The 15,000-nt window shown below is 43.8% G+C and overlaps 2 protein-coding genes across 2 annotated transcripts in view; both read right to left on the reverse strand.

Annotated features, from left to right (window-relative positions):
- fnip2 (folliculin interacting protein 2) overlaps positions 1–5,937 on the reverse strand; it is a 9,551-nt gene extending 3,614 nt beyond the window's left edge. The window contains exons 1-11 of the mRNA XM_030788333.1: positions 5,854–5,937; positions 4,132–4,227; positions 3,857–3,957; positions 3,657–3,731; positions 3,403–3,461; positions 2,482–2,553; positions 2,100–2,235; positions 1,749–1,950; positions 1,423–1,511; positions 862–1,008; positions 105–274 (exon numbers count right to left, since the gene is read on the reverse strand). Coding sequence (XP_030644193.1) covers positions 105–274; positions 862–1,008; positions 1,423–1,511; positions 1,749–1,950; positions 2,100–2,235; positions 2,482–2,553; positions 3,403–3,461; positions 3,657–3,731; positions 3,857–3,930 — 1,024 coding nt within the window. The 5' untranslated portion in view covers positions 3,931–3,957; positions 4,132–4,227; positions 5,854–5,937. The remainder of the gene's footprint in view (positions 1–104; positions 275–861; positions 1,009–1,422; positions 1,512–1,748; positions 1,951–2,099; positions 2,236–2,481; positions 2,554–3,402; positions 3,462–3,656; positions 3,732–3,856; positions 3,958–4,131; positions 4,228–5,853) is intronic.
- Positions 5,938–12,128: 6,191 nt separating this feature from the next.
- Positions 12,129–15,000, reverse strand: part of LOC115823682 (transmembrane protein 144-like) — a 9,776-nt gene continuing 6,904 nt past the window's right edge. Inside the window, exons 6-12 of the mRNA XM_030787715.1 lie at positions 14,120–14,198; positions 13,865–13,941; positions 13,527–13,645; positions 12,798–12,917; positions 12,592–12,689; positions 12,373–12,426; positions 12,129–12,218 (exon numbers count right to left, since the gene is read on the reverse strand). Coding sequence (XP_030643575.1) covers positions 12,135–12,218; positions 12,373–12,426; positions 12,592–12,689; positions 12,798–12,917; positions 13,527–13,645; positions 13,865–13,941; positions 14,120–14,198 — 631 coding nt within the window. The 3' untranslated portion in view covers positions 12,129–12,134. The remainder of the gene's footprint in view (positions 12,219–12,372; positions 12,427–12,591; positions 12,690–12,797; positions 12,918–13,526; positions 13,646–13,864; positions 13,942–14,119; positions 14,199–15,000) is intronic.

Consider the following 15,000-nt stretch of genomic DNA (forward strand, 5'->3'; position numbering starts at 1 on the left):
TGAGAGTTGGAGAGAGTGAGGAGAATGGAATAAAAAGAAAAGGAGTGGATGAGAAGTGTGTGTGTGTGTGTGTGTGTGTGTGTGTGTGTGTGTGTCTGTCTTACCCAGCTGTGCCCAAAGCGGGTTGTATGGATGAGATTTAGCGAGCAGGTCCACAGTCTGAGAAGTGTGTTTCTCACAGAAGGCTTTGATTGGTGGCTGGTTGCTAGGCATCACCGTGGGAACCCAGGCCAGGTGATAGGTCAGTACAGCTGTGAGCAGAGCAGGCAGAAACCTGCAAAACACAATACAACACAATACAACTCAGTCTCCACTCATCCTTTATCAGTGTACTACAACAACAAAAACAACCACAATTTAGACATAAACAACACTCCACACAGGCACATTATCAAGTCCAATTGGCACCAGCTGAGTTACTGTTGCAGGAAAACATGCTTTCAGTCATTATGAATTCTGTTTCTGTAAGCCCATGGCACATTTTATATCTTCCTCCTCTTAAACACCTGATTCAACTCATCAACCTTAGCCCTAACCTTAACCTTAACCCGACCCTTAACCCTAACCCTAATTATCAAGCCTTTAGCTGAGGTCTGTGTCTTAGAGAACATACAGACATAAAATGAGCAGAGATGAGCACGGGTCAGGACGGGGACACACTGCTTTAACTGAAGTCCTCTTTAAACGGTGACTGTTTTGCCCTCTTTCCTCAGTTTTACGAGAGATTTCCTTTTCTAGCGCTTGGATTAAAAACGTAAACTGCAAATGTTTCAGAGGTCAAAGGTCAGCCGCCCGACCGCTCTTTGAGCGTCAGAAGGGGAAATCTCAACGAGGGTTCTCGGAGGGTCGGAGGTCACCTACTGGTTTTTGGCCCCGTGATCCATCAGTAAACTCATCTCTTTGAGGAAGCGCTGGCACAGCGGGCCGCGCTCGGCACTCTGGGATACCATGGTCAGCCAGACGGGCTCGCTGATCCGTGGAGCCATGTAGAGATTCCACACCGTCATCCTAGACACGAGCCACAGAGCACAGAGCCACAGATCGGACAAGAGCGACAGATACCGGTGACGACGATAACAGAACAACTGATCAAGGTCAAAAGAGTTCAGAACAACCGATAAAGGCCAAGTCACAAACTGCACGTTCTGAAAACAAAGTGCAACACGTCATGTGATAAGAGAAAAAAGCACACTGTGAAAAAACACAGCGTGAAGTCATAAGCAATCAAGCACAGAGTAACGACAAAAAAGAAAAAAAAAAAAGAAAAAAAAAATCAATTTCTATACTCGTTTGTATCACTTCAACATGACCAAAGTCCTGTTGTGTAAATTTTTTTTTTTTTGTGATATCCAAGCGTTACTGCTTAACCTGAGACGACACACTCTTTATTTCTCTCTCTCTCTCTCTCTCTCTTTCCCTCACCTGAACTCTCCCAGTGCCTCCATGACTCGACACAAATACACCTGCACGCGCTGACTGGACTCAGCTATCCTTCTGCACACGATCATCGCCTGTGACACACACACACACACACACACACACACACATATCAAATGTACTGTACAAGAGGTGCAGTGGGTGCATTCTTAATTGTCATGTTATAAAATAGGTGATACGTAACATTAACATCTACGATACCATTGACTAAGTGCTGTGATTTCTTTCAATTGTTCACTTTTATGTAAGTATTGCTACTGTAGAGCTTGGTAACTGCGGGAATACTCTAGGCGGTGCAGTTTCGCACTCACCCTCTCGATGGCAGTCTTCAGTTTGTTCATGTGAGACTCAAAGAGAGGGAAGTGAGAGAAGAAGAACTCTTGGAAGTTGTGACTCTCCTCCTCTCTCTCGGGAAGGCTGATGATGATGCTGATGGCGATCTTCTTCCTCCGAATCACCACGGGGTTTGAGCTGCAGCTCTCATCAGACAGAGTGAACATCTCCTCTGTGCTCCTGACACACACACACACACACACACACACACACACACACAGAGTTAGCCCCCTGGTTCTACACAGACAAACTCAAAGTCTTGACCCTCTTAACTCCAACATGCACACTGTGTGTGACTATAACACAAACACTCTCTCTCTCTCTCTCACCAGCGAGGCATGGGTCCGTGCTGCAGACTGGTTGCTTGGCTACGAAGCCATCGTCTTTGGTAACTACTAGCACAGCTGCTGCTGAAGGAGGAGCCAGGAGAAGGAAGGGGCGTGGCCAACAGGCTGCTCAGAGAAGCTAGAGCATCAGAGAGTGAAAGTCAAAAGTTAAACAGTCACCAAGATTTTATCATCAACTTATCATCTGAAAACTTCACAAAAAAGTTCCCGTTTCATTTGCGCTGACTGAAGATTTACAACGTTTTGAATGTTTTTACGCTCAACCTGGTGGTAAAGACTTGCAGAAGACTCGTTGAAACGCTTTTAAAAGTAACGTACGTATGAATTTGTGAATGAATTACGGTGAATTTTTGTTTGTGCGTACCCGAGCGTGCAATGCCACTGTCGCCGTCTTCACTGTGTCCTCTACTCGGCATGTCCACTGGAGTACTGTGTGCTACAGAGAGAAAACACACCGCTTAAAGATGTGACACACACACACACACACACACAGCACTCTGTCTCAAAACACACACACACACACACAGAGCAGGGTTAGGGGTCCAGGCAAGGTGAGAGGTGTTCCTAAAAAGAGCATGCTGATTAGTTTCTCAAATCACACGCGTGCCACACCGTACCTGCAGAAAAAAAAAAAAAAACATTATAGAGTTCGAGCCGTATCCTGGTAACCATGCCGTGTATCCGTGCTAACCAGAGTCAGAGAGAGTGAGTCAGTTTAGAGTTGAAACCTTGCGTGTTAAGTTGTGACTCACAACTTCTCATTTCTTACAAAGGACTAAAAAAAATTGTGGTCAACTCATGTTCATATGGACACGTTCTTTCAACTCCCTCTGTGTCTGGGGAAAAAACCACTAAAACCAGTGCTCATTCACAGCAACCGTGTCTTAACTGTGCAAAAATGAGTGTTTTTTGTAAGGGTGTGGGTGATTAACACATGTATGTATGTGAGTCATGCTCTCTGTTCGCAGGTGTAGAATGCCCACAAGATGCTGTGCGTGTGTGTGTGTGTGTTGTGTGTGTGTGCGCGTGCGTGTTGTTACGTGCATTCTAACACTGCTTCAGGATTCCACACGAACCTGCAAAGAAAGACGCGCTCCGAACAAGACGGAGCAGAGGGGCGTGGCCAAGGTTGTAACCCATGGCAACAGAGGTGCTGGGCAACCTGGAAGCTCCTGCGATGGGAAATGTCCAATGGAGAGTAAATGTGTCAGTGTGTGCATGAGAGCAACACAGCGACACAGAGAGAGAGAGAGAGAGAGAGAGGGGAAAAAAACAGATTTCTTACCTATGCTACTACTGTGGCTAGGGCAAGTTTGGCTAATGGATTCAAAACTGTCCTGTAACCTGAGGAGAAGAAAAAACAGGTCAAAACACACACTTAAACACACACACACACACATACATACAATCTCACACCTTCCTATACACATACACACACCCGACACTCAGTATGAAACATGTAAATAACCAACAACAACTGTCTGAGACTGAGTCAGGGTTAAGGAGGCCTGAGAGAACCGATAGGACAGTCAAACCCACGTGTTGGTACTGCCGCTGGTGCTGCCTCCCAGACGCGCCGAAAACACTTTACTGATCATCAGCTGAGGAGGGGACCTATAAACAAAACACACAACCTCACCACATTCAGCATTGAAAACATAATAGTTGTGTCATACACCATCAAACATACATATAAATATATGTTATACACACACACACACACACACACATTTACTTACCGAATATGGTGGATCTTCAGAGTTGAGCCCTTGTAACTCATGGCAACAGAACCAAACATCATCTCTCCCAACATGTTTACATCCGATGCAGGCCTGGTGTACTGTACACACACACACACACACACACACACACACACGCACGCACACACACAAACATGCACGGACACGCATGGACACAGTGTTAAAATCTGATGTACATGGGAATCTCTGTATATAAAGCTTGTGCATTAGTATGAACTGAGTGTGTGTGTGTGTGTGTGCGTGTGTAGACAGACCTGATAAGTTGGGGGTGTGTCTTTCTGTCTCGCCTGGCCACTGATATGACACGCGCCACTGCGGTTGGGCGGAGCTTTTGTTTCCTCTGCATTTTGCTGAATAAGAAAAGAAAAGAAAAAAAAAAATCACATCAAAACATAAACGTAATCTCCTACTGGACAAAGTGCAGAACTTAATTTGGGCCGGGTCCTGCCGGAACAGGACCCGGGACCTCCCAGATTGGGATCGGCACCCGTTCCACTGGATCTGGCACCTCCTTTATCGCTATCAGAATCGTTGTGTAAATGTTGTGTAATACTTCATGCTGTCGGCTCTGTTGTTCTTTCGTTTCCCATTGATGTCATTCATAAATCACTTTTGTTTGTTCACAGTGCTGTGTGTTGTGTGCGTAGGTGCCGCGCTGTGATAGTGCTGAAACGGAGGTGGAGGAGATCGACAGACAGATTACGTCGCTTAGCTTGGGTTCTTAGCCTGCTTGCTTTTCGTGGTTGTAAACAGAACTCTTGGAACCCTAATTCTCTCCCCCCCCCTCCTCTGTGTTCTGGGACCTCCTGATTTACAAATTGAGCACTGTCAAGTATATTGGCCTGCCCTTTGTTTATCTATAAAAATGCCATTCAGCTGACATGCAAGACAGACTTGGATGTTAAGAGAAAAAATTAATAATAATCAAAAAAAAAAAAAAAAAAAAACCTGGAGGTTTTGCCAACGAGCTAATCTATTTCTGGAAAACTTTAGAGGTACAAAAAAAGGGAAAAACAAAAAGAGTAATGATCACAGACAAATTAACAGTCCAAGAAAAATGTTTACTCTTTCAAACTTTTCGTTCCTATCTTTAAAAAAAAAAAAAAGGACCCTCTATCTGTGCTTTACTGCTGTGTGTCCTGCGTTACCATGGTTACTGGTCACAGCTGGAAGTGTTTGTTGATGCATTTCACGTGATCGGTTATACAGTGGTCAAAGTGCTTGCCAATAAAACACACATCCTCTCTTTCTGTTGCTCAATTCATCATGCTCTCTCTCTCTCTCTCTCTCCCTCTCTCTCTCTGTGTGACAAAGCTTAGGAGCTGAATAAACAGCAGCTCATGTGACTAGAACAGAGGCCATGAACCACACTCTGTTCTTACGCTTACAAAGAGAGAGAAAGAGAGAGAGAGAGAGAGAGAGAGAGAAAGAAAGAGAGAGAGAGGGAAAGAAACATTCATGTAAATAACTGAGGAAAGATATTTCACTTACACTTATCCATTTACAGCCCTTGTGCTAAACAGTAACAAGCTAACGACAAAGTCAAGGAGCACTACGCCAACATGCTAACACACAAACAACTGTGAGGGCAGATAGCAAAACAGCTACATTTCCAAAAATGCCTTTAAAATATTCCAAGGTTTTCTGCACTAGCCACAAACCAATACCAAAGGATATGCTAACAGGCTAATTTGATATGCAAAAACACTCTGGCTCCTGTATTAACTCTTTCCAAACCACGTTCATCAAACCCAGTTACAGCCCATGGTTATAGCTGACTTAGACTTTAGCCAATAAGCTAATACAGATGTGCACGTGTCATGGAGGGGCATAGCAAAAACCTGTCGCGGATGCACACACACATATATAGGCGTCACATGGGGTGGATGGGTGATGGTGGGGGAAGGGGGAAGGGGGGGCGGGGGTGTGATTTAAACTCTCTGACCCAGTTAGCCTTCCCAGCTGAGCAGTCATACCTGTCATGAGATCCAAACAGGAGGGATTACAGGCCATGTGATTCCTCCCAAAACAGCACACACTCACTCTCTTGCTGACACACATACATACATTCACTCACACACACACACACACACACACACACACACACACACACACAATCACTGACAGGGCAAAGGACTAGAGCAAACCTGCACACACTAGAATTACAGTGTGATATCTGCAGACTAAACCATAGTACAACTGTGTGTGTGCGCGTGTGTGTGTGTGTTTGGGGTTCCACACTAACATACTAGTCTTGAAATACTCACAACGTGCATGCGTGTACACGCGTGTGTTTTCCACCGATGATGATGACTTACCGCTTCCGAAGCGTCAAGTTTCCGGATGGCTTTGGAGTCAAACAGAACCTGTCGACCTCTCCGCTCACAGTCCTGATAGACAATCAACCGGATCTGAGCAAGATCAAACTCGGCCGATGCCCAGCTGAGAGACAGAGAGAGAGAGAGAGAGAGAGAGAGGGAGAGAGAGAGAGAGAGAGAGAGAGAGGGAGAGAGAGAGAGAGAGAGAGAGAGAGAGAGAGGGAGAGAGAGAGGGAGAGAGAGAGAGAAGGAGAGAGAGGAGAGAGAGAGAGAGAGTTAGAGTTCTTAGTTTCTCGGTACAGTGAAAAGTATGCAGAGGAGCAAGGATAAGTTATATTAAAAAAAGAAAATGAAACAAAGCAGAATGCCAGTCTGTGTTTGGCCGAGAGGAACAAATTAAAACTAATGAAACTTTCATCTTGTGAAGCTCACATGTTCTCCAGTCCGTTACAAAATTAGAACAAACGCCACAACTGAAAACACATACACACACGCGCGCGCACGCACACACACACACACACACACACACACACTTCAGTATTTACACATTGAGATGACAAGATGTTCTGGCAAGAACTAAGCACTTAAGTCCAAAACTCAAGCTCTGCTTTTTTCTCTCTATGCGCAAAGACATAATCCAGATCTTCATACACACACACACACACACACACACACACACCTGTTCCACTGTACCTGCTCTCCATCTTGCCCTGATGGCCAGGCTGATTTCAAACACCCATGTTTTTTACAGAGCCAAATCATCAGACAACCCAAAAAAAACGACCGGACGTTGACATCTGCGGCATGGCTCCACTCAACAAGAAGCGAAAAGCAGCAGAAAAACTCCAGAGATGGACACAAACACACACAAACACATTCTCTCCTCGGTCCTGAACAGGTCTGCATGGTACGCGGTCTCGTTCATCACGCCGCAGTGTGTGTGTGTGTGTAAAATGTTCAGTGAGTGTGTTTTGAAGTTTGCTGTATACTGGCAGAGCCTCCAAGTGTGTGTGTGCGTGAGTGTGTGTGCGCAAGTGAGTGAGTGTATTTTATCTAAATCTGTGTCCGTTTATGTTTGTGTGTCTGTCTGTCTGTGTCTGTGTGTGTGTGTGTGTGTTTGATAGGAGTGAAAGTTTGTGTTTATGTGCGTGCGCTAGGAGTTACAATTTCATCCTGCTTCTCTCCTTCCGTGCCGCTGAACAATATACCCTGCTACGCACAGACTTTCTTTATCCACACACACACACACACACACATTCGGCCTGTACACAGCGGCTGCGCACAGGCTTCCTTTATCCTTTCACACTAGGGCTGTGTGTGTGTGTGTGTGTGTGAGAGAGAAAGAGAGAGACGCTTGCCTGGGCTGGTACCACCACTACACATTTACACCAACACACTCACACACGCTCACTCACACACACACACGCGCGCGCACACACACACACACACACACAGACAGACACACACACACACTCAAAGCATCACAGAGCAGACACAACACTCGTTTCTCCACTCTAGAAAAGTCTCACATACACACAGACACACACACACACACACAAAGTGAGAACTGATTCGTACAACATCCTCAGCATTATCCTCAGGGTGATTTCCTTTGTGTCACATGACATGGCTTTTCATCACATGACCCTGCATGCTCTACCACAGAAATAAAACACACACATCTCCTTATACACACACACACACACACACACCACAGACACACATACACTAACTGAACTGTATATGTATCCATATTACAGCTGAAATCATTTCTCCATATTGAATGAACCACTACAACACTACATTCCACATGTTTTTTCATACAATTCTGTTCTCAGTTCCATGTCTGCACATACACACAATTACACCCTCTAAGTGGGTATGTGTGTATTGTGGGGACACATCATGACTACCAGACAGAATCATATGGCACCGAATAAGTGTCTCAAGGTCACAGTGAAAGTAAACTATGAAGAGTGTTTGAGGAGAAATTCAGGCAGGTAACCCATTTACTGAGTGCGTAGATCTCATACACACACACACACACACACACACACAAACTATGTGTTACGAACCTGTAAAGCAGCACACTACTAGCTTTCACTAGTATTTCACGTTTAGAAATAAAACTATGAAAGCAATAAAAAAATGAAATAAGTATGAAAGACTTGAGTGAACGCGTCAAAACAAAGCTGACTATTGATTTTTTTTTCTTTAATGCAACATTTTCCCCCCTTACATATTGTCTGCTTTTCTTCACTGACATCAAAAAGCATTCACACTGCTTTACAATTACAAACAGTACAGGATGTGATAAACACTACATCAGACAGTGGAAAAGCCAGAGCGCGCGCGCACACACACACACACACACACACACACACATATTTATAAACCAGCGCTACCTGCTGTGAAGTTTGTCCTCTGGACCACACGCATACGCTGAGCTGAATTTCCTGTAACTTTTGATCTTCATCTTGAGCTGTGTTCCTCAAAGAACCCTCCGGAAGTGCACGAGATACACATACGCACAGACATACAGAATGTATGTGCGCCCGCGTGAGCGCACACGCGCGCGTGTGTGTCTGTTTATGTTTAACACTCAGGTCACTCTCTCTCATATAAAGCCGAACTTCTCCCTCGCCGCTCTCTCCTGTTCTGTGTGCAGCTTCACTCGTCTACCCAAAACACTTCAGTGGAGTCGATAAAATTTGACACAGAAGTGGGAGAAGAGAGAGAGAGAGAGAGAGAAAGAAAGAGGCAGAGAGAGAGAGAGAGAGAGACAGAGAGAGAGAGAGACAGAGAAAGAGAGAGGTGTCCTAGTCTAGTGTTTTTTAGTTAGCATGTGTTCACCAAGTGAGGTGGCTCTTATCTGACAGATGACTTCAGTGATAGCAGTCAAACACCACATGACTCCATCCCCTGTCACACACACACACACACACACACACACACACAGAGCATGTGATCCAGGCAGTCATAGGACAATTTCAGCATCCAGAGCTGCTCACCTCAGCAAACACCAACCCCTCTCTCTCTCTCTCTCCCTCTCCCTCTCTGCCTGTCTGTCCCTCCCTCCCTCCCTCCCTCCCTCCCTCCCTCTCACACACACACACACACACACACACACAATTTTTCTCCGTTTCTGTCTTCCCAGTAAATACTCTGCAAGTCATGTGGGTACACCCACAACCCCTGTGACATTACTAAGCAGTGATTTCTCTGTTCCTGTGATCATATGTCAATCATATGCTTCTGACAAACCACTGTGGGAAAACTGATCTCAATCAAAACCCTTTTCCCTCACTCATAATACATTTTCAAGCTGTTTGTACGAGCCTGTGTCTGTATTTTCATGCATTTTCAAATAACCTAACCAACTATCTTGTTTCTCTCTCTCTCTCTCTGTGCATGTTTGTTAATTCACCAATTTTCCCGTAGATGGGTTTATTAAAATTTTTGACATTATAAACGCACGTGAGCAAAATTTTCAGCAGCCTGCTTTCTTTGGTGGTAGAATGAATATTAGTTAATAGTTATATTTCTGTTTTCATGATTAATAATTATGTTTTACAAGGCGGTGCGTGTCGCTCATTTGATTTGGTTTGCATTTTGTTAATGTGCGTGAATATCAGAACGTGCAGAATAGGGGACTACTCTAAGGAAATCAATTGTTCAATATATTCACAAAAGCGCAGACGGCACGATTTAATTCTGTCAATCATGTTCCCTAGTTCAGGCAACCTCGGGCCACGGATTTTTCTCAACCGACCTTTGCCTCGCTAAATAAAATGACCAGAAATCAATATCAGTTTATTGTCGGACAAAACGTACACTACTGTTTGCTGTTTGTACTTCGAGGGTCCGGGGCAACAAAAAGAGAATAATATAGATTGAAATAAAAGGTACACCAACGATCATCCTCTCCTCTTTCACCAGACTGATTAAATTCTGGCAGAGCGTCCCGAAATCACGGCGTGCGCGTGAACATTTTGCACGGTCGAACAATAAGAGAGATTACGTAACGCATTGACTCGAAGGGGCGTACGTGCGTTCGGCACGCGCTCGGTTGTGCATGCATACACCCACTGATGTTGCTCTGCACGGTAGCGCGCGTGGATCTCACTCCGGCGGGGTTTTAGAACTGAGGGTAGATACTCAGCTTGGTACGTGGTCTATGCACTTTGAATACACGCTTAGCTGTCTTATTGCCTCTGTCTTTCTCTCTGCCACACATATCCATACACATACACATGCACATCAGGACCATAACAGATGACACGTAAGATTCAGTAACTTAGAATATAATGCTGCAAAGCAAATGCAAAAACTCATTTCGTGCCATTAAATTCCAGTCGCAATAAAAAGCGTAGTTTCGCTTTGATCTCCAGTCAGCTTGCATAGCTGGTAAAAAGTACGGCTGCTCACGCCACTGACGCGTGCTCTTCCCTGATGATGATAGTGATAACCTGCAGCGGCTACTGGGAACCCCGTGTGCTAACGGTTATGGTTGCTCACCATTGGTCTGCTGCTCCCGTGCAGTCCCTCGCGCTCCCGGCGGCCTTCTTGCTGAAGAGTTTCTGGAACAGAGTCGGGGCCATGCTGACGGGCCGTCTCAAACTTACACACCCCGGGCTGCCATCTGTATGTTTCTCTTGCGAGTTTTCCACGGTTCCGCAAGGAGTCCATGAGTCGTTGTCTCGGTCATATGACACAAGCCAGGCTGGCAAGCGGCTCAGTCGCGAGCGCTGCCAGAATCACAAAAGATCATCTTCTCGAGCGCTATCTGCTGGTGAGGCATGAGAGCGCGCACACGACTGTAGCGCGCTCGTGTCTGTTCAGGAAAAAGTACTTTGCTGCCCTCTATTGGCCCTGACGGAAGCGACTTCGACATATTTTCCGATTTTAGCATCCACCCAAAACGGCCACGACACAAAAATAAGATCTGTGTTTTTACACGTAGTTATACATGTATTTGACACCCCCCCCCCCCCCCCACCGGGCGAGCGCGCGCGCACACAAACACAGGGTTGATGATAGGTGTCGGAGAACTTAAATTTCTTTTTTCAGCTCTTTTCTATGATCCACATCTGCTAGAGAGATTTCATATCAAAGAACAGACAGGAACTAAACAAATCTGTGGTTCATTCATCCGCTCTGTACATTTGTTCTGTGAAACAATACACAATTAAAATACAAAACAGAAAAAAAACACAATAGTTTTCAGCCATTCAAATTCATGATATTAAATTCAGGTCATAAATGGAGTCATACCCTTCTGAGGAAACAATATCAATGTCAACACATCCTTAAAACTACTGATAAGAGAACAGTTATCAAAACCCCAGACTTATACAGAAACATACACAACCTAACCAGCCCAGGGACACATTTCAATAGATTAGCTGGATTATTCATATCAAGAATATTAACATCATGACATCCACAAAGAATATTTTAAATAGCTTCTCCAGCTGAACAATTCACAATTCACAAGGCTGGTATCTGATCAGGAGTTTTTCAACCTCGACCTTTACATAAATAGTCATTCAAAAAGTAGTCATTTGAAAAGTCATTCAAAATATTCCCATATAAAATTTAAAGTCTTTCATAGTGGAGTGGGAATGGAGTAGGGGAAGTGCAATGAACACCAGAGGGTTGTGGACTTAAGTCCCAAACTGTTAATGCCCGTTGACTGCAGATGTACTGCAGGATCTAAACCCATAAAAATCCTGAAAAAAAGAAACAACTAAGAGTTGCTTTGAAGTATGAGGGACTTTCTATGGCACATACCTCTCCATCTTGAATATACCTTTAGGCTGTTTGACTGTGGTGAAGGCAAATCTATACTGCAGTAAAAAAAAAAAAAGTTTAAAGTACTGAATTCCCTGAGTTTCTTTTTCGATTTGGTCCCTTTTGTGATGGGGAAATAGGTGTCATTATACTTTAGAGAATGCTGTCAGCAGGGAACCCGACAAAACGAGACAGAATGCAAACACAAGGATCAGGTAGTTCCGGCAACCCTAAAGGAAAGAGAGAGAGAGAGAGAGAGAGAGAGAGAGAGAGAGAGAGAGAGTGGGAGAGAGAGAGAGAGAGAGAGAGAGAGAGAGATTCAAATATATGATCTTTTCTTCTATTAAGCATACAAGCATGTAGACACCTCCCAGTATCTCTTACCTTCACCTCCTTAAAGATAATGACTCCCCACAGAGCAGCAATCAACCCAGGGACCTATAGAGCAACACACACACACACACACACACACACAAACACACACACACACACCTTTGTTAGTTCACTCATAATATTATCATGAGCAACTGCATTGTTTCTGAATAAGACCATGTGGAATGTGCAGCTCCAGCCACTGGATTGGTGGATAGAGCTGTCACTCACCGTGGTGATTATTGGGTAGCTAACCACAGCACTGAGGTAAGTATTGGCTAGAAACCAACAGCACGTAGCAATGGCCCACATCACTCCAGAGGCAAAACCTAACAGGACAGACAAATCAAACAAATGCAATAACACCAAAGTGATGAACAAATGTGTGTGTGAAGTGTGTGTGTGTGTGTGTGTGTGTGTGTGGTCTCTGCTCTTACCTGGTAGGATTGCTCTGGGGAACACTTTTGGTTGGTTCTTTTTGAAGCCACAGTAAATAAGGAAATACACTGTACTGGTGAGGAAGATCCCACTGAACTGTGCAAAGACATAATCCAGATCTACACACACACACACACACACACTCACAGTTACTAGGACAGTCTTTCACAAATATATGTTTAAACAAAATAGATTTCAATCACTGCGGAAAACACAGTATCACTAATGGGGGTAAATATGCCACAGTTTTAATCATATAAACTTGTGAGAGGTCAGAGTTTGTTTAAAGAAATCGAATTTGCTAATCGCTGGTGACGAGCAGCATAAGCATGACGGATATTTGTAATGTCTGTCTTTTTCTGTCTTTTTCTGCTGTTCTGAATGAAAAATGCCCCATTGCCAACTATTGCCAGTAAGGAAAAAAAAAACCCCCAACTTTACAACAACGTGTAGTAAAAAATAAAATAACCATCACAGGAAGTTTGATAGCATCCACGTGATCTGATGAGAAACATCTTGCGGCGCAGTGTTTTTTCACTGTTTTCTTTTCACAAGGAACAGCCACAGAGTCATGTGACTTCAAATGATTTTTTTTTTGGTTTTTTTTGGTTTCCTGCTCTCATTGCATCAGTCTGTCTTCGACTACAGACAGTTGGAAACTCAACCCGAGCGCGCTCAGTGTGATGTTTTGGGCAACACCGCAGCGGTTTTGCACAGCGTGGTCTTACCAAACTGGCTCGCTCCGGTGTAAGTGCCGTTCTGGTCGGCGGCGTGGTTTTTAATGTAGAGCACCGGCACAAACGAAGTTCCATAGAGAACACCGGCAACAGTAGCAAAAGAGAGACCACTGTAAAAAAGAAAAAAAAAAAACGAAACCCACTAAATACCAGATTAGGGTTGGCTTTACCCAACCAACGTCCAACAGTATTAAACTCTGCAAATGGAGGTCGAGCAGTGCCATACAGAACATGGCAAACATATTTTGAATACAAATTCCGCTAGTTAAAGTTGCATTCACATTACAGTGTCAGTCTATCAACAGGATAGCTGGAACATACATACATACATAATACGTTTTGTGCGCGGTCCTAGTGTGTCTACCCATGAACTGTCAGCTGGGCCTGAAGATTCAGAGGTGACAGTCTAAAACATATAGAGGCGAAAAGATCCTGTTATATCATACACAGTGGATTCCGCTAATCCTGGATTTACCGACTATTTGAATCTGATGTGTTGGTACAGTTACAATATACAATACTCATATGAAATGACTGAGTGGGTGTGCGTTCATGTAGCCACACACACACACACACATTCTTACATCGTCTGTTAGTAAAGGCCTTTCCTCGCCCGAGGTGGGTGTTTGAACATCACTCTTCACAAAGAAAAAGGCGATGGCACTGAGAGCACACAGAGAAAACACAAAAACACAACAGTGTTCTGAGCAGTAAAAAATATAATAAACAATAAAAAATAATAAAAAGACAAACACAACAGTGTTGTGAGAAGTAAAAAGAGAACACACAACAGTGTTCTGAGCAATAAAAAGAGAAACACAACAGTGTTCTGAGCAGTAAAAAGAGAAACACAACAGTGTTGTGAGAAGTAAAAAGAGAACACACAACAGTGTTGTGAGAAGTAAAAAGAGAAACACAACAGTGTTGTGAGAAATAAAAAGAGAAACACAACAGTGTTGTGAGCAGTAAAAAGAAAGGACCCAGTGCATCTGTAGAGACTGAGTGTACAGGGGGCACTGATATATGTGAAGCTGAGTAAATGCTGAATTTATTTCATGAGCACGTTTGGCGTGCCTGTTAGAGTTTGTATTGACACATTTGGGTGGTTCGTGTTCAGTCCATTATGTCCAATCATTCTTGTTTCGAAACTGGACATTTGAAAAAAACGACAAAATGTTCCAGTTTCCTTTTTCCAGTCTTCAGTTTGATTGAGGAATTGCAAACACTGAGTGACGGTTTTTCACTGACTACATGAAAAGAAATCTCGAGCAACAGAGACTATTCTGACTTCAGAAATTTGAGCAAAGAGGCAGATATAGAATAAGCTAAATCACAGATCAACATCTAAATAGGCTTAAAATCATGATAAAAATGAAATTGAAACGAAATTCAATGTACTTCAACCTTAAAATTTCCTACATTTGATAATCTGTTGTGTGCTGGGCATCTTTTTTTTTTTTTTACA

This window comes from Chanos chanos, chromosome 11, assembly GCF_902362185.1.
Source record: "Chanos chanos chromosome 11, fChaCha1.1, whole genome shotgun sequence".
Classification (NCBI taxonomy): Eukaryota; Metazoa; Chordata; class Actinopteri; order Gonorynchiformes; family Chanidae; genus Chanos; species Chanos chanos.